General features: G+C 40.5%; 2 protein-coding genes across 6 annotated transcripts in view; one reads left to right on the forward strand and one right to left on the reverse strand.

The window, feature by feature from the left end:
• Positions 1-1,818, reverse strand: part of LOC113631423 (uncharacterized) — a 114,066-nt gene extending 112,248 nt beyond the window's left edge. Inside the window, exons 1-2 of the mRNA XM_027127870.1 lie at positions 848-1,818; positions 492-594 (exon numbers count right to left, since the gene is read on the reverse strand). Of these exons, the coding sequence (XP_026983671.1) occupies positions 492-509 (18 nt within the window). The 5' untranslated portion in view covers positions 510-594; positions 848-1,818. The remainder of the gene's footprint in view (positions 1-491; positions 595-847) is intronic.
• Positions 1,819-2,134: 316 nt separating this feature from the next.
• Positions 2,135-14,629, forward strand: part of GPR155 (G protein-coupled receptor 155) — a 42,557-nt gene continuing 30,062 nt past the window's right edge. For 2 of the 5 annotated variants that reach the window (XM_027127969.1, XM_027127978.1), the window contains exons 1-2: positions 2,135-2,270; positions 6,909-7,405. In XM_027127969.1, the coding sequence (XP_026983770.1) occupies positions 6,940-7,405 (466 nt within the window). In that variant the 5' untranslated portion in view covers positions 2,135-2,270; positions 6,909-6,939. Of the gene's footprint in view, positions 2,271-6,905; positions 7,406-8,507; positions 8,627-14,629 lie in introns of those variants that run through there. The other 3 variants (XM_027127964.1, XM_027127986.1, XM_027127994.1) reach the window with 3 other exon arrangements.

Genomic DNA, 14,629 nt, shown 5'->3' on the forward strand with positions numbered 1-14,629 from the left:
ACACAGATCTATATTTCTGAATAAAAAGGTTATATATTAAATGAAAAAGGTTACTAAAAATCATCTATATGAAAAATAATGTGTATTGTATGACCCTATTTTTCTTCACTGATTTATATATGCACAGGAAAAAGTGATACATATGTAGTAAAACGTTAACAGAAGTTATCTTAGGTGTTGTGCTTTTCACTTCCTATTTTCAGTTAACAGTATATATAGGTCAGCATCTCACAGAATGACTGGCAGACATGATAGTGGAATTAAATTAGTACCTTATGGCATTCATCAGTAATTGCTTATCTAAGAATGACTTTTTAATGAAGTCCTTCAATTCCGTAAACACTTCGTTCCTAGAGTCACTGTCCCCCCTGCCAGCTGCTCTTACTTGTCCACTCCATACAAATGTCTCCAAACCACACCTTTGGCTCTGTTTTTTCTCTCTCTTGAGCTTCTGTTTTCTCTTTAGGTGTCTACTAGAAATCTCTACTTACATGTGCTGATACCTTCATGAGCAGTTAGTTCACAGGACAGTGAGCACTTAGACTCTCATTCACTTGCTGGCTGTTCTTAGATCAATGACTTAATCTCCAGGACCTCAAATAAAGAAGATGACGATAACTTCTTCAAGAGAGGAGACTAAACTAAGTTTCTTGAGGTTTTAGATTTTAGGCCTAAAACCAAATTCATTATCTTCTTGTAACCACTTCCCTCACTTGAAACATTTCTTCCTTTCATCTTCAGATAACAGAACGATAGGAAACAGTAGAACTTTAGAACTAATAAGGATGTTAAGAGTCTCCCTAGCTCAATTCCTTTTCTTTAGTATGATGGATGAACAAATACATACCTTCATTATCTCCTTCCTTTTCTTGCCCTATCAGTAATCCAGTCCCCTCAGTTCTCCTTTTGTAATGTCTCTCAAGCCTCTTTCATTCTTTTCATTACCACCACCCCAGAGTACATCTTTATTTCCTCGTGGCTTGGTTTTTCCCAAAGTCATGTTTTTCCTGCTTTCAGTCTTTCAGCTAATCCTGGGAAAGCTTCCAGATTGCATATCCGAAAATAGTGTGATCACTAAGACATGTTTTCATGAAAAAAGAATTTGATGGTTTTACTGTGGTCAGAGGATAGGTCCAAACTGTAAGGCTAACCTAAGGAACTTCCTAGAGGTTCACCCTAACTTACCTTTCCAGGTCTATCTTCCAGTATTCCGCTAAAAGTCAAAGCCGAATAAATATTTATTTAATTGAATTAATCTCCATACTTTCTAAACACAAATCCTTTTAGCTTTGAGATATAATCAGGAGATTTAAAAAAAATAGCATCCAGGTTCAAGGGAAACAGGGAAGCTGTTAAAAGTTAAGAAGATAGAGAACAAGGGTGAAGTGAGGAGAACAGGAGCAGAATTCATGTTCTATATATTCAGTTCCTGCTCTGTAAGTTTTCCACCAATACAGTTTCCGCTCAGTACACTGAGGGGATATGGATGTCGTTCCCCCGACAATAGAAAACACAAGCAGTCAGGGTCTGGATGCTTATTCTAAACCAAGCACAGGGCTAAAGCTTTACAGACATTTTAGTCTCTGATTTAGGGAGGTCAAGGTCACACTGCCTTGAGAAAGGTGAAAGGCAGGAGTCTGACCCACGATTAAAGACCTTGCTTTAAACTGTGCTATAAAAACGACTAGGCTAATCAAGAGAGGACTTGACAGACCACACGAGGCTGGGGTTAGGCGGAAAGGCAAGAGGCTTCTACACCTGAATTTACGGAGAGGAAAACGAAACGGCACAGCCCTCACGGCGGCCGCCATTTTGCGGGAGCCGAACGGCCGGAAGTCCCGCCGCCGGCGTCTAGCGGCTGGGAAGCTCGCAGCCTGCGGCTGGAGGCTGGCGTAGGGGAGGACCTTGGGCCTCCGCGTCTCAGCGGTCGGGGGCGGAGCCAGGGGCGGGGCCGGGACCGCGCGGCGTTGAGTCTCGCGGCGGGAGGCGGAGCCTGAAGGCGGGGCCTTGGACGGCGCGGCTCTGTGGTCCCCCCGGCCGGGGGCGGGGCCAGGAGGCGGGGCGGTGGCTCAGGGAGGAGCTGACCCGGTCCCAGTTTATGAGCGCCTCACTTTTTCGGATTGTGAATGAGCTGCTATAGCGGGCAGCTGGCAGCCGGCAGCTCTCGGCTAGGAGGGCTGGGGTGGGAGGTGACGGTGATTTCCTCCCTGCTTGGCCCACCTCGAACATCGACTCCCTTCTCCCGCGGCCCCGGGATGCAGCCGTAGCAGGTGAGATGGGCCCCCGGGGCGCCGACCTGCGCGGTCCCGGCTCGGCTTTGCGGGCCCTTGGTGACCCCGCTCTCGCCCCTCGAGTCTGAGCAGGTGGGCAGCGCCCAGGCCCGCAATCCGCTGCCTGCGCCTGCCCGCCTCTGCCCCGTAGCGCCCGCCTTTAGGACGTGCGGGGCCACCCGGGAAGACTTACGTAGGGGAAGGGGCGGCTTGTCCCCTTTGGTGACAGAGCTGCCATCCCTCAGTTTGAGGAGCACATCATTGTACGTGCGTCCACCCTACCATTCTCAGACTCTTCCCTTTATTCCGGGGGGGTGGCCTCAGTGAATGCCATCGTGGGAGCTTCTGCCCAGGTACCTGGAGCGTTCCGCCAAATTTTCTCCCTTAGCCCTTTTTGGAGCATTTCACTTACCATGCTTTGTGACTGCCATGCCCTGGGGAAGCTGAGCGACCAACTTTGTATCCCAGGCACAGAACCCAGGCTGCCTTTACACTTCCACTGCTGCCTGCCCAGGCATTGGGTGGCAGCTGTTCTTTAGGCGGCCTATTTGGTTACAGATTCTCTACATCCTTATCTTAGAGGGCCAAAGTCTGTCCCTGCCGACAAGAGAAGAGGCAGTGCTCAGCACTCCCTCCCCACTCTGGGTCTTTAGGGAAGACGTTTGGTCCCCTGCAAGTAGGTGGGAGTGGGTGGATGGTGTGACTCCTAGTGTTGAAGGGTGCTTGAATAGGACCACACTGTATTATGCTTTTCCCACCGGCTAAATGTTATTGGGTGTTTGAGAAATAGCTTAAGAGTTTAAAGCTTTCTCTTTGAAACCCGTCAGAACCCTCCTCTCCATTTTCACTTAATAGCAGTTGTTTACAATGTTAGTGGTTCCTCCATGTTATCTAAACCAAATATGAGTGGCCAGAAGTGGCTGGTGTATAGCATTTCTCTGCTCCCGCCCCAGTGAGTGGTCTTTTACTGTGACAAGGCAACTTTATTTATTTATTTTTTTTGCGGTACGCGGGCCTCTCACAGCTGTGGCCTCTCCCGTTGCGGAGCACAGGCTCCAGACGCGCAGGCTCAGCGGCCATGACTCACGGGCCCAGCCGCTCCGCGGCATTGTGGGATCTTCCCAGACCGGCCACGAACCCGTGTCCCCTGCATCGGCAGGCGGACTCTCAACCACTGCGCCACGAGGGAAGCCTGCTCCTATTTATTTTGAAAGAATGCTTTAAGAAGTATATTCTCGGGGCCTCCCTGGTGGCGCGGTGGTTATGAATCCACCTGCCAATGCAGGGGACACAGGTTCGAGCCTTGGTCCGGGAAGATCTACATGCCGCGGAGCAACTAAGCCCGTGCGCCACAACTACTGAGCCTGCGCTCTAGAGCCCACGAGCCACAACTACTGAAGTCCTCGCGCCTAGAGCCCCTGCTCCTCAACAAGAGAAGCCACCACAAGGAGAAGCCCGTGCACCGCAACGAAAAGTAGCCCCCGCTCGCCGAAACCAGAGAAAGCCCGCGTGCAGCAACGTAGCCAAAATAAAATAAATAAATTTATTTAAAAAAAAGAAGTATATTCTCTTCCTGTTGGAAAAAAATTTAAGATGAGATAAAACTTTGTATTTGTAAGTCCTTTTTGGTTATTTTGACTGCCCCTCAATTAGCAGATATTGCTTTTAAAATATCAAGGAACATTAAAAGAAGCTTCATGGGAAGGGGAAGATTACTTTCCAAAGTTTTTCTCTTAATTTTTGACTAACTGAAAGTTAAACCTGGGCCTTGCTACAGCTATTTGACCATCACCTTGAGGGAAATAAAGAGCTCTCCCTTCGCTGCTAACAACTAAGATCAAACTAAATTAAACTGAACTCCTTAATTGTTTGGTATAAAATGAAAACTGATAACCTTACAACCCATCCCATCCCTCTGTTTTAGTTGGAGGCTCTTTAATACCAAGTATTGTTTGAAGAACTGCATAGAACAATGAACTATATTTAATTTACTACCATTCTTCTTATTATTAGGACACACAACTCCTAATAGCAACTGCTACCACTTCTTGAAGGCCTACTTTGTGATAAGCTGTGTATAAAAGCTCCAATCCTGGGGCTTCCCTGGTGGCGCAGTGGTTGAGAGTCCACCTGCCGATGCAGGGGATGTGGGTTTGTGCCCCGGTCCAGGAAGATCCCACATGCCGCGGAGCGGCTGGGCCCTTGAGCCATGGCTGCTGAGCCTGTGCGTCCGGAGCCTGTGCTCCACAACGGGAGAGGCCACGGCAGTGAGAGGCCTGCGTACCGCAAAAAAAAAAAAAAAAAAAAAAGCTCCAATCCTCACAGTAGTCCTCTAAGGAGGTTTTTACTCTCATTTTACAGTTGAAGAAGCTATGGTGCAGAGAGGCTGAGTTACCCGAAGAGTTGATAAGTGATAGGCCCCAAATTGGGTTCAGGCCATTTGACTCTTTTCACTGAACAACTGCAAGTTTAGTTAAAACTGTTGGTTTAAAAATTATTGGAATACATTGATATGCAAGTGTGGTACAAATAAGGGGTAGGGAGCAGTGTAAGTTATAATGCTCCAGGCAAAGAAATATAGGGAACTTTTAAAAAATAACAGAAGACTGGAGTAGTTTATCACCTTAATCTTTAGCTCTGCCTTTTCAAGTCCACATCTCTCAGGGGCTCCAAATGTTTAACACCTTTGTTCACTTGTTTACCAGCTCCTTACTTCAATTATGGGCACCTATACCAATCAGTAGCCTTTTCAGAATATAATTTGATGCTTATTTGGTAAACTTCAAGTATGTGAGTATTACAGGTTTTGTGTATATTGACCACTCCTATCTAATCCTAGGAGGAAAATATTTGTCCTGATCCAGATTAAATGTAATGTTTTTAAATGGTTCAGTTTATACCAGGGTAGCACAGAGAAAATTATCTCATCCACACCCCCAGTTGTATCAGTTGTTGGTCTTTGGCCTGCCATCTGAGTCCTTAATGTGATGTGGGTGTTTGAGAACTTAACCTGGGCATTATACATTTCAGGAAGCATAAGCTTTTTTACTTTCTACCTTATATAAGGCTACTTTAGATGGTTAACCCAGAATAATCACTTAGGAATTGGCAATTGTCACTATGTCAATTTCAAGTTACTAATAAAAGCTGGTTAGTTGCAGAGTTGTTCAAACCTAATGTTCATTGTGTCCCTGGCAGCAAGAGGAAAGTCTGGTAAGTATTGTCATGTTAACGTAAAGTTTTCCTTGCTTCATTTTCTGAATATCTTTAGAACATTTTACAAGACATTTTGTGTTCTTTAACATTTTATGAACAGCTTTGGAACATTTAGGAACACATTTGGTGGTCTTGGTGAAAAACTTAGAATACTTAACATTCAGGAAAAAACAAAAAAAACAAAATTCTGTCCATGAAGTAGATAGTTCCTAAGAAAGAACATTGATCCACTAAAGGGTGAAAGGTTTATTTAAGAGCAGGTAATTATTTTAGTCTCCTAAATCTCCTGTGTGCTCCAGGCACGGTGCTAGGCATTAGGGACACAAAAGTGAGCAAAAACATGCATAGTCCCTGCTTCTATGGCACTTAAAGTCTAGTCAAGGAGACAGACATAAATCACACAGTCACTCTAATACATAGTATAATTATAAACTGAGAAGAGTGGCCTAAAGTTAAGGAACATGATTCTATTTGAGAAAGACTCCTGGCCTGGCTATGGTGTTAGAGGAGCCTTACCTGATACAACGACTCCTGAATTGATTTGGATATGATTCGGAGGATGGGTAGTTGTTATGTGGGTGGGCAGGGAAGAGAATATTTTAGTGTGAACTGCATGGGCAAAACCCCTGTGGCACAAAGACTATGGGGAATTCAAGACAGCCAATATGTCTGGCTGGTGTAAAAGGAACTAAGAGTAGGCTGGTGGGATGCCATCATTTTTTCTTTCATTCTCTCTCTTATATGCCACCAGAAGTTATATTTAACTTTTGTTAAGTGATTTATTTGTGCCAGATGTGTTTGTAAGGACTTGATATTGAATAATATCAAGTTCCTATGAGGTACGTACTATTATTGCCATTTCACAGATGAGGAAATGAGGTACAGAAAAGTAAGTTACTGGTTCAAAGTTGATCAGTGATATTCTATTTTACTCTTCTTCCTATCCTATAGTCAAGTCCTTCCGCGGGCTGGAAAGGACCTTCCTGTCCATTGTGACTCTTAGATGTAGCCCTGAGAACTTCTGAAATTTCTGGAAAATTTGGCTGCAGGTGGACATTCAGTAGACTCTGTGGGTGCCATGCTCTTATCCACTAGGCAGAGCTTGACTGTGGAGCACTGGAGAGGACCACAGGGCATCATATTACAGCTGTAAAATCTGTGGATCTTATTTTACTCATATCTGATACTGGATATCGGAAAGCAACATAAATATTTTGAGCTGACCCACCTTTGAGAGTCAAGAGGCTGTTGTTAGCAGACACTTCCACCCATTTTATTTTTCATTGTATTTTTCTCTAATGGTTGTTGAAAAAAGTTTGTATATTTATTTGGCCATTTAATAAATCTATGTTTGCCAGTATATCCTTTCAACTAGAATTCTTCTCATTGATTTCACACTGAATCTTTCTTCTTTCTTTCCAGAGATCAGGTTGCAGTTGGAGGGTGAAAGAAAATGAATTCTTTTTCTGATATACCTGCCAAGAACTTGACCGTTGCTGTCAATATGACCAAGACTTTGTCCTCACCGGTAACACATGGATTTAATTCCACTAATGACCCACCTTCAATGTCAATAACAAGGCTTTTTCCAGCCTTACTAGAATGCTTTGGCATAGTCCTTTGTGGCTACATAGCAGGAAGGGCCAATGTTATAACATCAACACAGGCAAAAGGACTGGGAAATTTTGTCTCCAGGTTTGCACTTCCAGCTTTATTATTCAAAAACATGGTTGTACTTAATTTTTCCAATGTGGATTGGTCATTTCTATATAGTATCTTAATTGCCAAAGCTGCTGTATTTTTCATTGTATGTGTATTAACATTATTGGTTGCCAGTCCCGATAGTCGATTTGGCAAAGCTGGACTATTCCCTATTTTTGCTACACAAAGTAACGACTTTGCATTGGGATATCCTATAGGTAAGTTACTTTTTATTTTTTAAGTTTTAAAAAATTTCAGGTCTCTTAGAAGGTAACAAAATGTAAGGCTTTAATTTGAATCTTTTAACTGAGCATTTGTTAGTGATTTATACTTATTCTTATATCTAAGAAATCTTTGGTATTTTTTTCTTAAATATGTCTTAAGTTAGATGAATTATATTTTTTCAGAGTTTGAGGCACCTTCAAACATCTACCTGAAATAAATGGGCATATCCAAATAAATTTTGTGAGTCATCTTTCTAATAGTATTTTTTTTCTTCTCAATAATCACATATGAAAGAAATATAATTTCCAGAAGAGATCAGATTCTGATTTAAATTATGTAAAAAGCATAGGCATACACCTGTTTAAAAACTGTCATTATTAAACGTTAGCAGTGGAAATTTATGAGTGACTTTTTCCCTTCCTTATTTTTCTTTACATCTAGAATGTATATTATTTTACATTAATGCTTGTTATTGAGTTTTTTATTCAAAATATCAGTGTACTTTGGTCGAAGTTAATTTCTTGTTTAAGGACAAAATGAGGACTTTTTCTACCTTTCCAACTTTTCCTTCTTTAACTTTCCAACCCTTTAAGCAGCCTAATTTTATGTTTCTATGTGTATATGTTTTCCTGATGAAATAGTAAACATACTAGTTGGGGATGTTGAGATATCTTAGAAATATATTCTATTTTCCAGAACTCTCTGCCACCAAGAAAATGTATACTTAGTAACTACTTGTTTTTTAATGTTTTTTTTATTGTGGTAAAAGTCACATAATATAAAACATACTATTTTAACCATACTTAAGTGTACAGTTCAGTGTCACTAAGTACATTCACATTGTGCAACTCTCACCATCATCCATCTCCCAAATTTTTCACTTTCCTAAACTGAAACTCTGTCCCCTTTAAACACTAACTCCCCATTCCCCCTCCCTACTCCCCCGCAAGTCCCCAGCCCCTGGCATCTACCAGCGTACTTTCTATGAATTTTTAATATTTTTAAAGTTTATGTTTTGCTTTGATCATGTATCCTAATGTAGGGATCTGAATATTATGGATATAGTCATTCATTTATTCCTTCATTCATTCATAGGAACCTGTTAGTACCAGTGACTGTGCCAGCTGCTGGGAATACAATTGTGAACAAAGTTTTTGTACATACTGAATTTACATTTTAATGGGAAAATAAAATAAAAACAAAGATAATATCAGGTAATGACAAGGGCCATAAAAACAAAGTAGTGTTATTTTACAAGGAGATGGCATTTGAGGTGGGGAGCAGGGTCAGTGAAGGCCTCTCTGGTGATATAACTTCTGAGCAGAGACTGAATGAAACTTAATGAAATGGACAATTGAAATCTGCCATTAACTTTCAAATTTCTTATCTTTTAACTACCCACTCCCCCCAAAAAATTATTACACCTCTGGCACGAAAAGGATTCTAGTGGACTATACTTTTCATCATTCTCTTCCTCCATATTGCTTACCAGAAATAGAAATATACCTAAGAAATTATATAACTATGAATAGGAGGTTTATGAGAGAGGAAAAACCAGGCTCTTAGATAACTGAGCTGTGAATAGTCAGAAAGTAGATAGGTGTTCCTTTAAGGTTAATCAATTTTAAAATTAAAGGATGAGCCAAGCATTTAAATAAAGACTTTGGAAATAAAAGAGCAAGGAGTTAATGTGTTGTCCCTCTCTCCAGGAGCATTAATAATGTACATTTGTCAAGGTATTGATGGTATAAGGACCTTAGAAGTGGCTAAGTATCATAGTGTTAAATATTTAATAAATAGTGCTATATCTTAATTTGGACATGAACTGTAAGTTTCATGCTGTCATAGAGTAGTAAGCCCATAACTAAATAGAACTAACATTTGTAACTTTATAAGTGTATTTTCTTATATACTTATCTCATTTGAGGTAGGGCAGATATTATTATCCTCGTTTTCAAATAAGAAGGCAGACTTACAGAGATTTAATTGTCTTACCCCAGGTCACACAGCTAACAGGTGACTGAGACCCAAACCTAGATTTAAATCCTGGGCATTCTCTTATGCCACACAGTTATATAATATGCCCATTTGATCATCAGAAGACCCAGCTAGCCCTTATAATACATTATTTTCACAGAGAATCAAAGTTTTTCATAATCTTTACATTATTCAAAAATATTCATAAAATGAGTAGCAGTGGAAAAAGACCTGTTAGATGAGTTTATCCATTTTCATATTAAGGCAGAATCTCCAAATAAAAAATACAGTCAGCCATTTTCATTGCTGCTTTTCTCATGTCCCACATTAAATCTGGTAATAATCATGTTCCCAGCAGTGTGCTAGCCCAGTTCCCCTGATGATTATGCTTGCAGATTTTGACTTGTAATTGTTTGTTTGTTTTTAAATCACAGATAATGTAAGAGCTCTTGTGACATTAGGTTGTAGACAATAACTTTACCAGAAACCAACAGTATACACAGAAGTGCTTTTTCATATATCTGCAGATTGGAAGCAGTGGTACAGAACTAGGGCCATGTATCTGCTCCAATGAGTTTATTTATTACTGCTGTTCATAGCCATCTGCCTTCTGGCTATGCTCAGGGTGAACAGAGAAGACTATGTCTCTAGAGAGAAGACCATTCTTTCTGTTTGTTATGTAGCCTCTCCCAAGAATTCCTACTCTCTAGTTCACAGATAAGCATGGTAGCTTAAAGGAAATGTCCTTTTTACGACTGCATTTGTTCTACAACTTTGGTCCAATTTACAGGTGACTCAGAAGAGATAAGTTAGTGATTAAAGAAAAAGGACAGTCTTTGTTTACTTTTCCTCTATACTATAATTATAATGGTCTATGAAATTGCATTAAAATGATTTATCTATACTCAAGTGACATAATGCTACATTGCATTATTGCAGACTAAAAAAATAGCAGTACGCGGGCTTCTCACTGTTGTGGCCTCTCCCGCGCAGGCTCAGTGGCCATGGCTCATGGGCCCAGCCACTCCACAGCATGTGGGATCCTCCCGGACCGGGGCACGAACCCGCGTCCCCTGCATCGGCAGGCAGACTCTCAACCACTGCGCCACCAGGGAAACCCATTTTTGCTATTTTTAAAAACAATTCTTTTCAGAGGTACTTTAAGAAATCCGAGTATGAGAAGAAACCAAGACTCCATTGAGGTGAAATGTGGATTTTAGCAAATTAGAATGGTTCCCTGCCTCTGTCATTAAAAGATACAATAGGGCATAGTTAAGTGCTATAATTCATTCTTAAACAATGCTGATAGCATAAGCACCCTGACTAATCATAATTATGCTCTAGTGCTTGAGCTGTAAACAGAAAGGAAATGAAGCATTTAACTATATGCCATTAAATAATAGAATGGTCTTGTCTGGGTCTTTGTGTTATTTGCTAGGGATTGAAACCCTGCAGTAATCAAAATAGGAGCCACAGTGGGTGGCTAATTTTGTCTCTTAGTTCTTCAAAGCTATATAATAATTCCTCAGAGTGGGATTCTCCCCTCCCCCCAAGAGCCTTATTTATAAGTATTAATTAGAACTTAATAGTTGATACAATGATTATAAATCTAATTTGTTAATATGGGTCACCGCTTTCAATTATTTTTCAGATTTGAAAAACTATACTCAGATTGATAACAAAAGAATAGTGCTGCGGGGGAGGGAGGGTGGTGGGATGAACTGGGAGATTGGGATTGACATATACACTAATATGTATAAAATAGATAACTAATAAGAACCTGCTGTATAAAAAATACATAAATTAAATTTTAAAAATAGTGCTGCCTATTTATAAAGATGGAATGTTAAGTAATTATGCAAATGAATGGCAGAATGAACTGAAATTCCCATATGAACCCTATTCTAGTAATTAAACAAGTATTTATTCCCAACTTTTTGCTTTCCCGCTAGACTATACTTCTTTTGCCTTTGTATACCTGTTCAACTGACTTAAAATACCCCAATAGTAGCCTGCTTTATAAATATTCAGAAGATGAAAAAAGAAAAAAAATTGGATATAAAAAGAAATGGGTTCATGGATAACAATTAGTTATAAATTGCTGTGTTACAAAACACATTTTTAGTCTGTCTGAAACCTTTGACATTCATTGATGTGTTAATTCCATTCAGCAAGTATTTTCAGATTTTGCTTAGCACTCAGCTGGGACTGGGGGTTATAAAATGATACCTTCAAGGAACTTAGAATTTGTTAAGATGGCACTGATACAAAAAGTTCACAAAGTACCAGGGCCATCCAGGGAAGGAGAGATCCATGATGTAGACTGAAGACTCGGTGGAAGAAGTGGTACCTGAGACAGGCCTTAAATAGTAGGCAAGATTTGGATAAGAAATGAGAGATTTCAAGAAGTTGGGGGATGATGAAGTTGGGGAATGATGATCAGCATGTAGAACTAGAAATTATGAACCTGGTATTTATCCAGCATTACAGTGATATAAACTGGCTGATAGAGGCTTTGCACTAAGGTATAGTGAGAGGTGAGCTGGATAAATAAGGAACAAATTGTGGCGACTAGATTGTGAATGTCAAAAGAAAGATTTTATATGTGGTCTTGTGGGCAGGGAGAGCTGTGGGAAAATCTTAATTTTTGAAAGTTAAGATTTAGGTGATATTGTTGGTAGCAAGTAAAATGGGTAACGGGGATGGTCAAGAAAAACCAGAAGAGTATATGTTGGTAAACAGAGTAGGTAACCCACTTTTGAGATTTTTGACTAGTGGGAGTAGCAGGAATCAAGATTCCAAGTAGAAATCAAATACAAAAGATCATGCAAAAGAAGAAAGGACTTGGTGATTGGCTAGGCCTAAATATAGACTTTTGTTCAAATTTGCATTGAGCATTTAAAACAACCCGAAGTCCATTATGTAATGGTGATTAAGTGCTACTATACCAGGAAAGTACATTTCTGGTAAAAAGCATTAACTTAAGAAGCTTTGTGTGCTGTAAGTTGTCAAAGGAAATACCTTATGCATTTTACTTTGGCTACTCGGGAAAATTCTTAGGCTCAGACTGAAAACACAAGGCTTTTCTAAAATATACTCTCTATTTTAAAAATTGAGGGGTGGGTATAGACACCTTTCTCTTTGAGCTAAAATATCTAGTCAGAAGAAGTGTAGCTAACTAGAAATAGTTATCAAAAGTGCTGCTTTTTTTTTTTTTTACTTAAAGGATGAAACCTTATGAAACATGAAAGAGAACCACAGAGTTATAGAGCTATATATCTAATTTGGAAATCAGTGGAAAGAATTGGTGAAATTTTATGTAATCAAATATATTTTGTTTAACATTTCAAAGATATTAGAGACCTCTGTATGTGCTTAGTTGAAAAAAAGGGAATTGAATCTTACAAAAAGTGGCTTTTAGCTAATGAGAACAAGGCATTCTAAAGGTTATATAATCTAGTTTCATAACTAACGGGACATGTGCTTGACATTAATTGAACTTATGTATCCTGAGTAAGCAAACAAATATATTTTCCTACCTGTGTCATTTTATCTTAATGTAAATTGAGAAACCTAATCTTTTTCATTTTTTCACATGATTGCCTCTCTTGTGAAGCAAGTGATTGTGAGTGATTGTGGCTGTTCTTATTTTATCTGTCTTTCTCAACTTGAAATCATTTATGAATCAGGCTTTGCGTATATTAGGTTGAATAATTTCAGAATTCATTGCCAAAAATGTGCCTTGAGACCAATTTGATGCTGCAAGGCTCTAAGTTGCCCTGATCAAGCCAAGACCAGGCCACCAACCCTCACATGAACCAAGAAACTGCTAGAAGTCTGATCCAACCCATCCCCTTCCGAGGAGACTCATCTCATGCAATGGTTAGGTTCTAAAGTCATCATATACAGTTGAACCTTTGAAAAATCCCTCAAATCACCCACAAGATGCAGCACACGTACTTTGTGTATATTGTACCATTTCTCATAAGTTTAATAGCCAGATTCTTCTGCAGGCATTGCTCTTCTACAATGAACAAGTAATTAGTTTGCACTTGGGAACATGTTTTATGAAAAAGAAAAATGAAGCCTATGTTTTCCTAAGAAAGTGTAGTTGAATTTGCATTAAATGTGCATTAACGTGAATTTACTGTATTCTCCTCCCAAACATTGCTTAGATCCACCTTTCCATCTCTAATTCTTCAGTGTCTTCACTGGTCTTCCTTCCTGAAGGCATTCATTCCTCTCCAATGGAGACTGCTCATTTTCTTATCGCCTGCATACCATGTGAGCAGTGGGTAGGCAGGATTGGCATCCTCATAGCCACTGTGTACCACTGCTAGGCCATTATTCTCTCTCTTCTGTAAAAACTGCTTCTTTGAGGTTCCTGCTGCCTGGCTAAACTGCTCATCCTCGTTGCTGTCATCTGCTGACCTCACGCGTCATTCCTCCTCATTCATTGAAGACCAATATCTGGCCCACTGTCATCTTCTCTGCTCCCAAGTTTTGCTTGTTATCTTGTTTAACTTTAGCATCCATGTGAAGTACCCACCAAATTCTCTGCTCTCTCAGTTCCTTGACCTCCTCACCTCCAATGATGTTTTCCTGTACTCCACTTCAGCCACCAACTCCCATGGTCACATCCTGGACCCAGTCATCGGGGAAATATTAAATCCAATAGCTCAATATCTGACTTACTGTGAAGTCCTAAACTTCCAGCTACGCCTACTTCTTGAACTTCACAGGGACCTCCAGTCTCTAACCACTCTGCTATCTATCTGTTAGCCATCTCCCATCTTCACTTCTTTTCCTATATAGCTTGGACTCCATCACCTCAGTGCTCTTTTTTTTAAAACATTTTTAAAATAAATTTATTTAATTTTATTTATTTTTGGCTGCGTTGGGTCTTCGTTGCTACACACGGGCTTTCTCCAGTTGCTGCGAGCGGGGGCTCCTCTTTGTTGCAATGCACAGGCTTCTTATTGCGGTGGCCTATCTTGTGGAGCACGGGCTCTAGGTGCACGGGCTTCAGTAGTTGTGGCACGTGGGCTCGGTAGTTGTGGCTCACGGGCTCTAGAGCGCAGGCTCAGTAGTTGTAGCACATGGGCTTAGTTGCTCCACAGCATGTGGGATCTTCCTGGACCAGGGCTCGAACCTGTGTCCCCTGCATTGGCAGGTGGATTCTCAACCACTGTGCCAGCAGTGAAGTCCCTCAGTGCTCATTTTTTAGTCTGTTATCTCCT

This window comes from Aethalodelphis obliquidens, unplaced genomic scaffold (genome assembly GCF_003676395.1).
Source record: "Aethalodelphis obliquidens isolate GAN/ISIS:26980383/991018 unplaced genomic scaffold, ASM367639v1 scaffold2, whole genome shotgun sequence".
Taxonomy (NCBI): domain Eukaryota; kingdom Metazoa; phylum Chordata; class Mammalia; order Artiodactyla; family Delphinidae; genus Aethalodelphis; species Aethalodelphis obliquidens.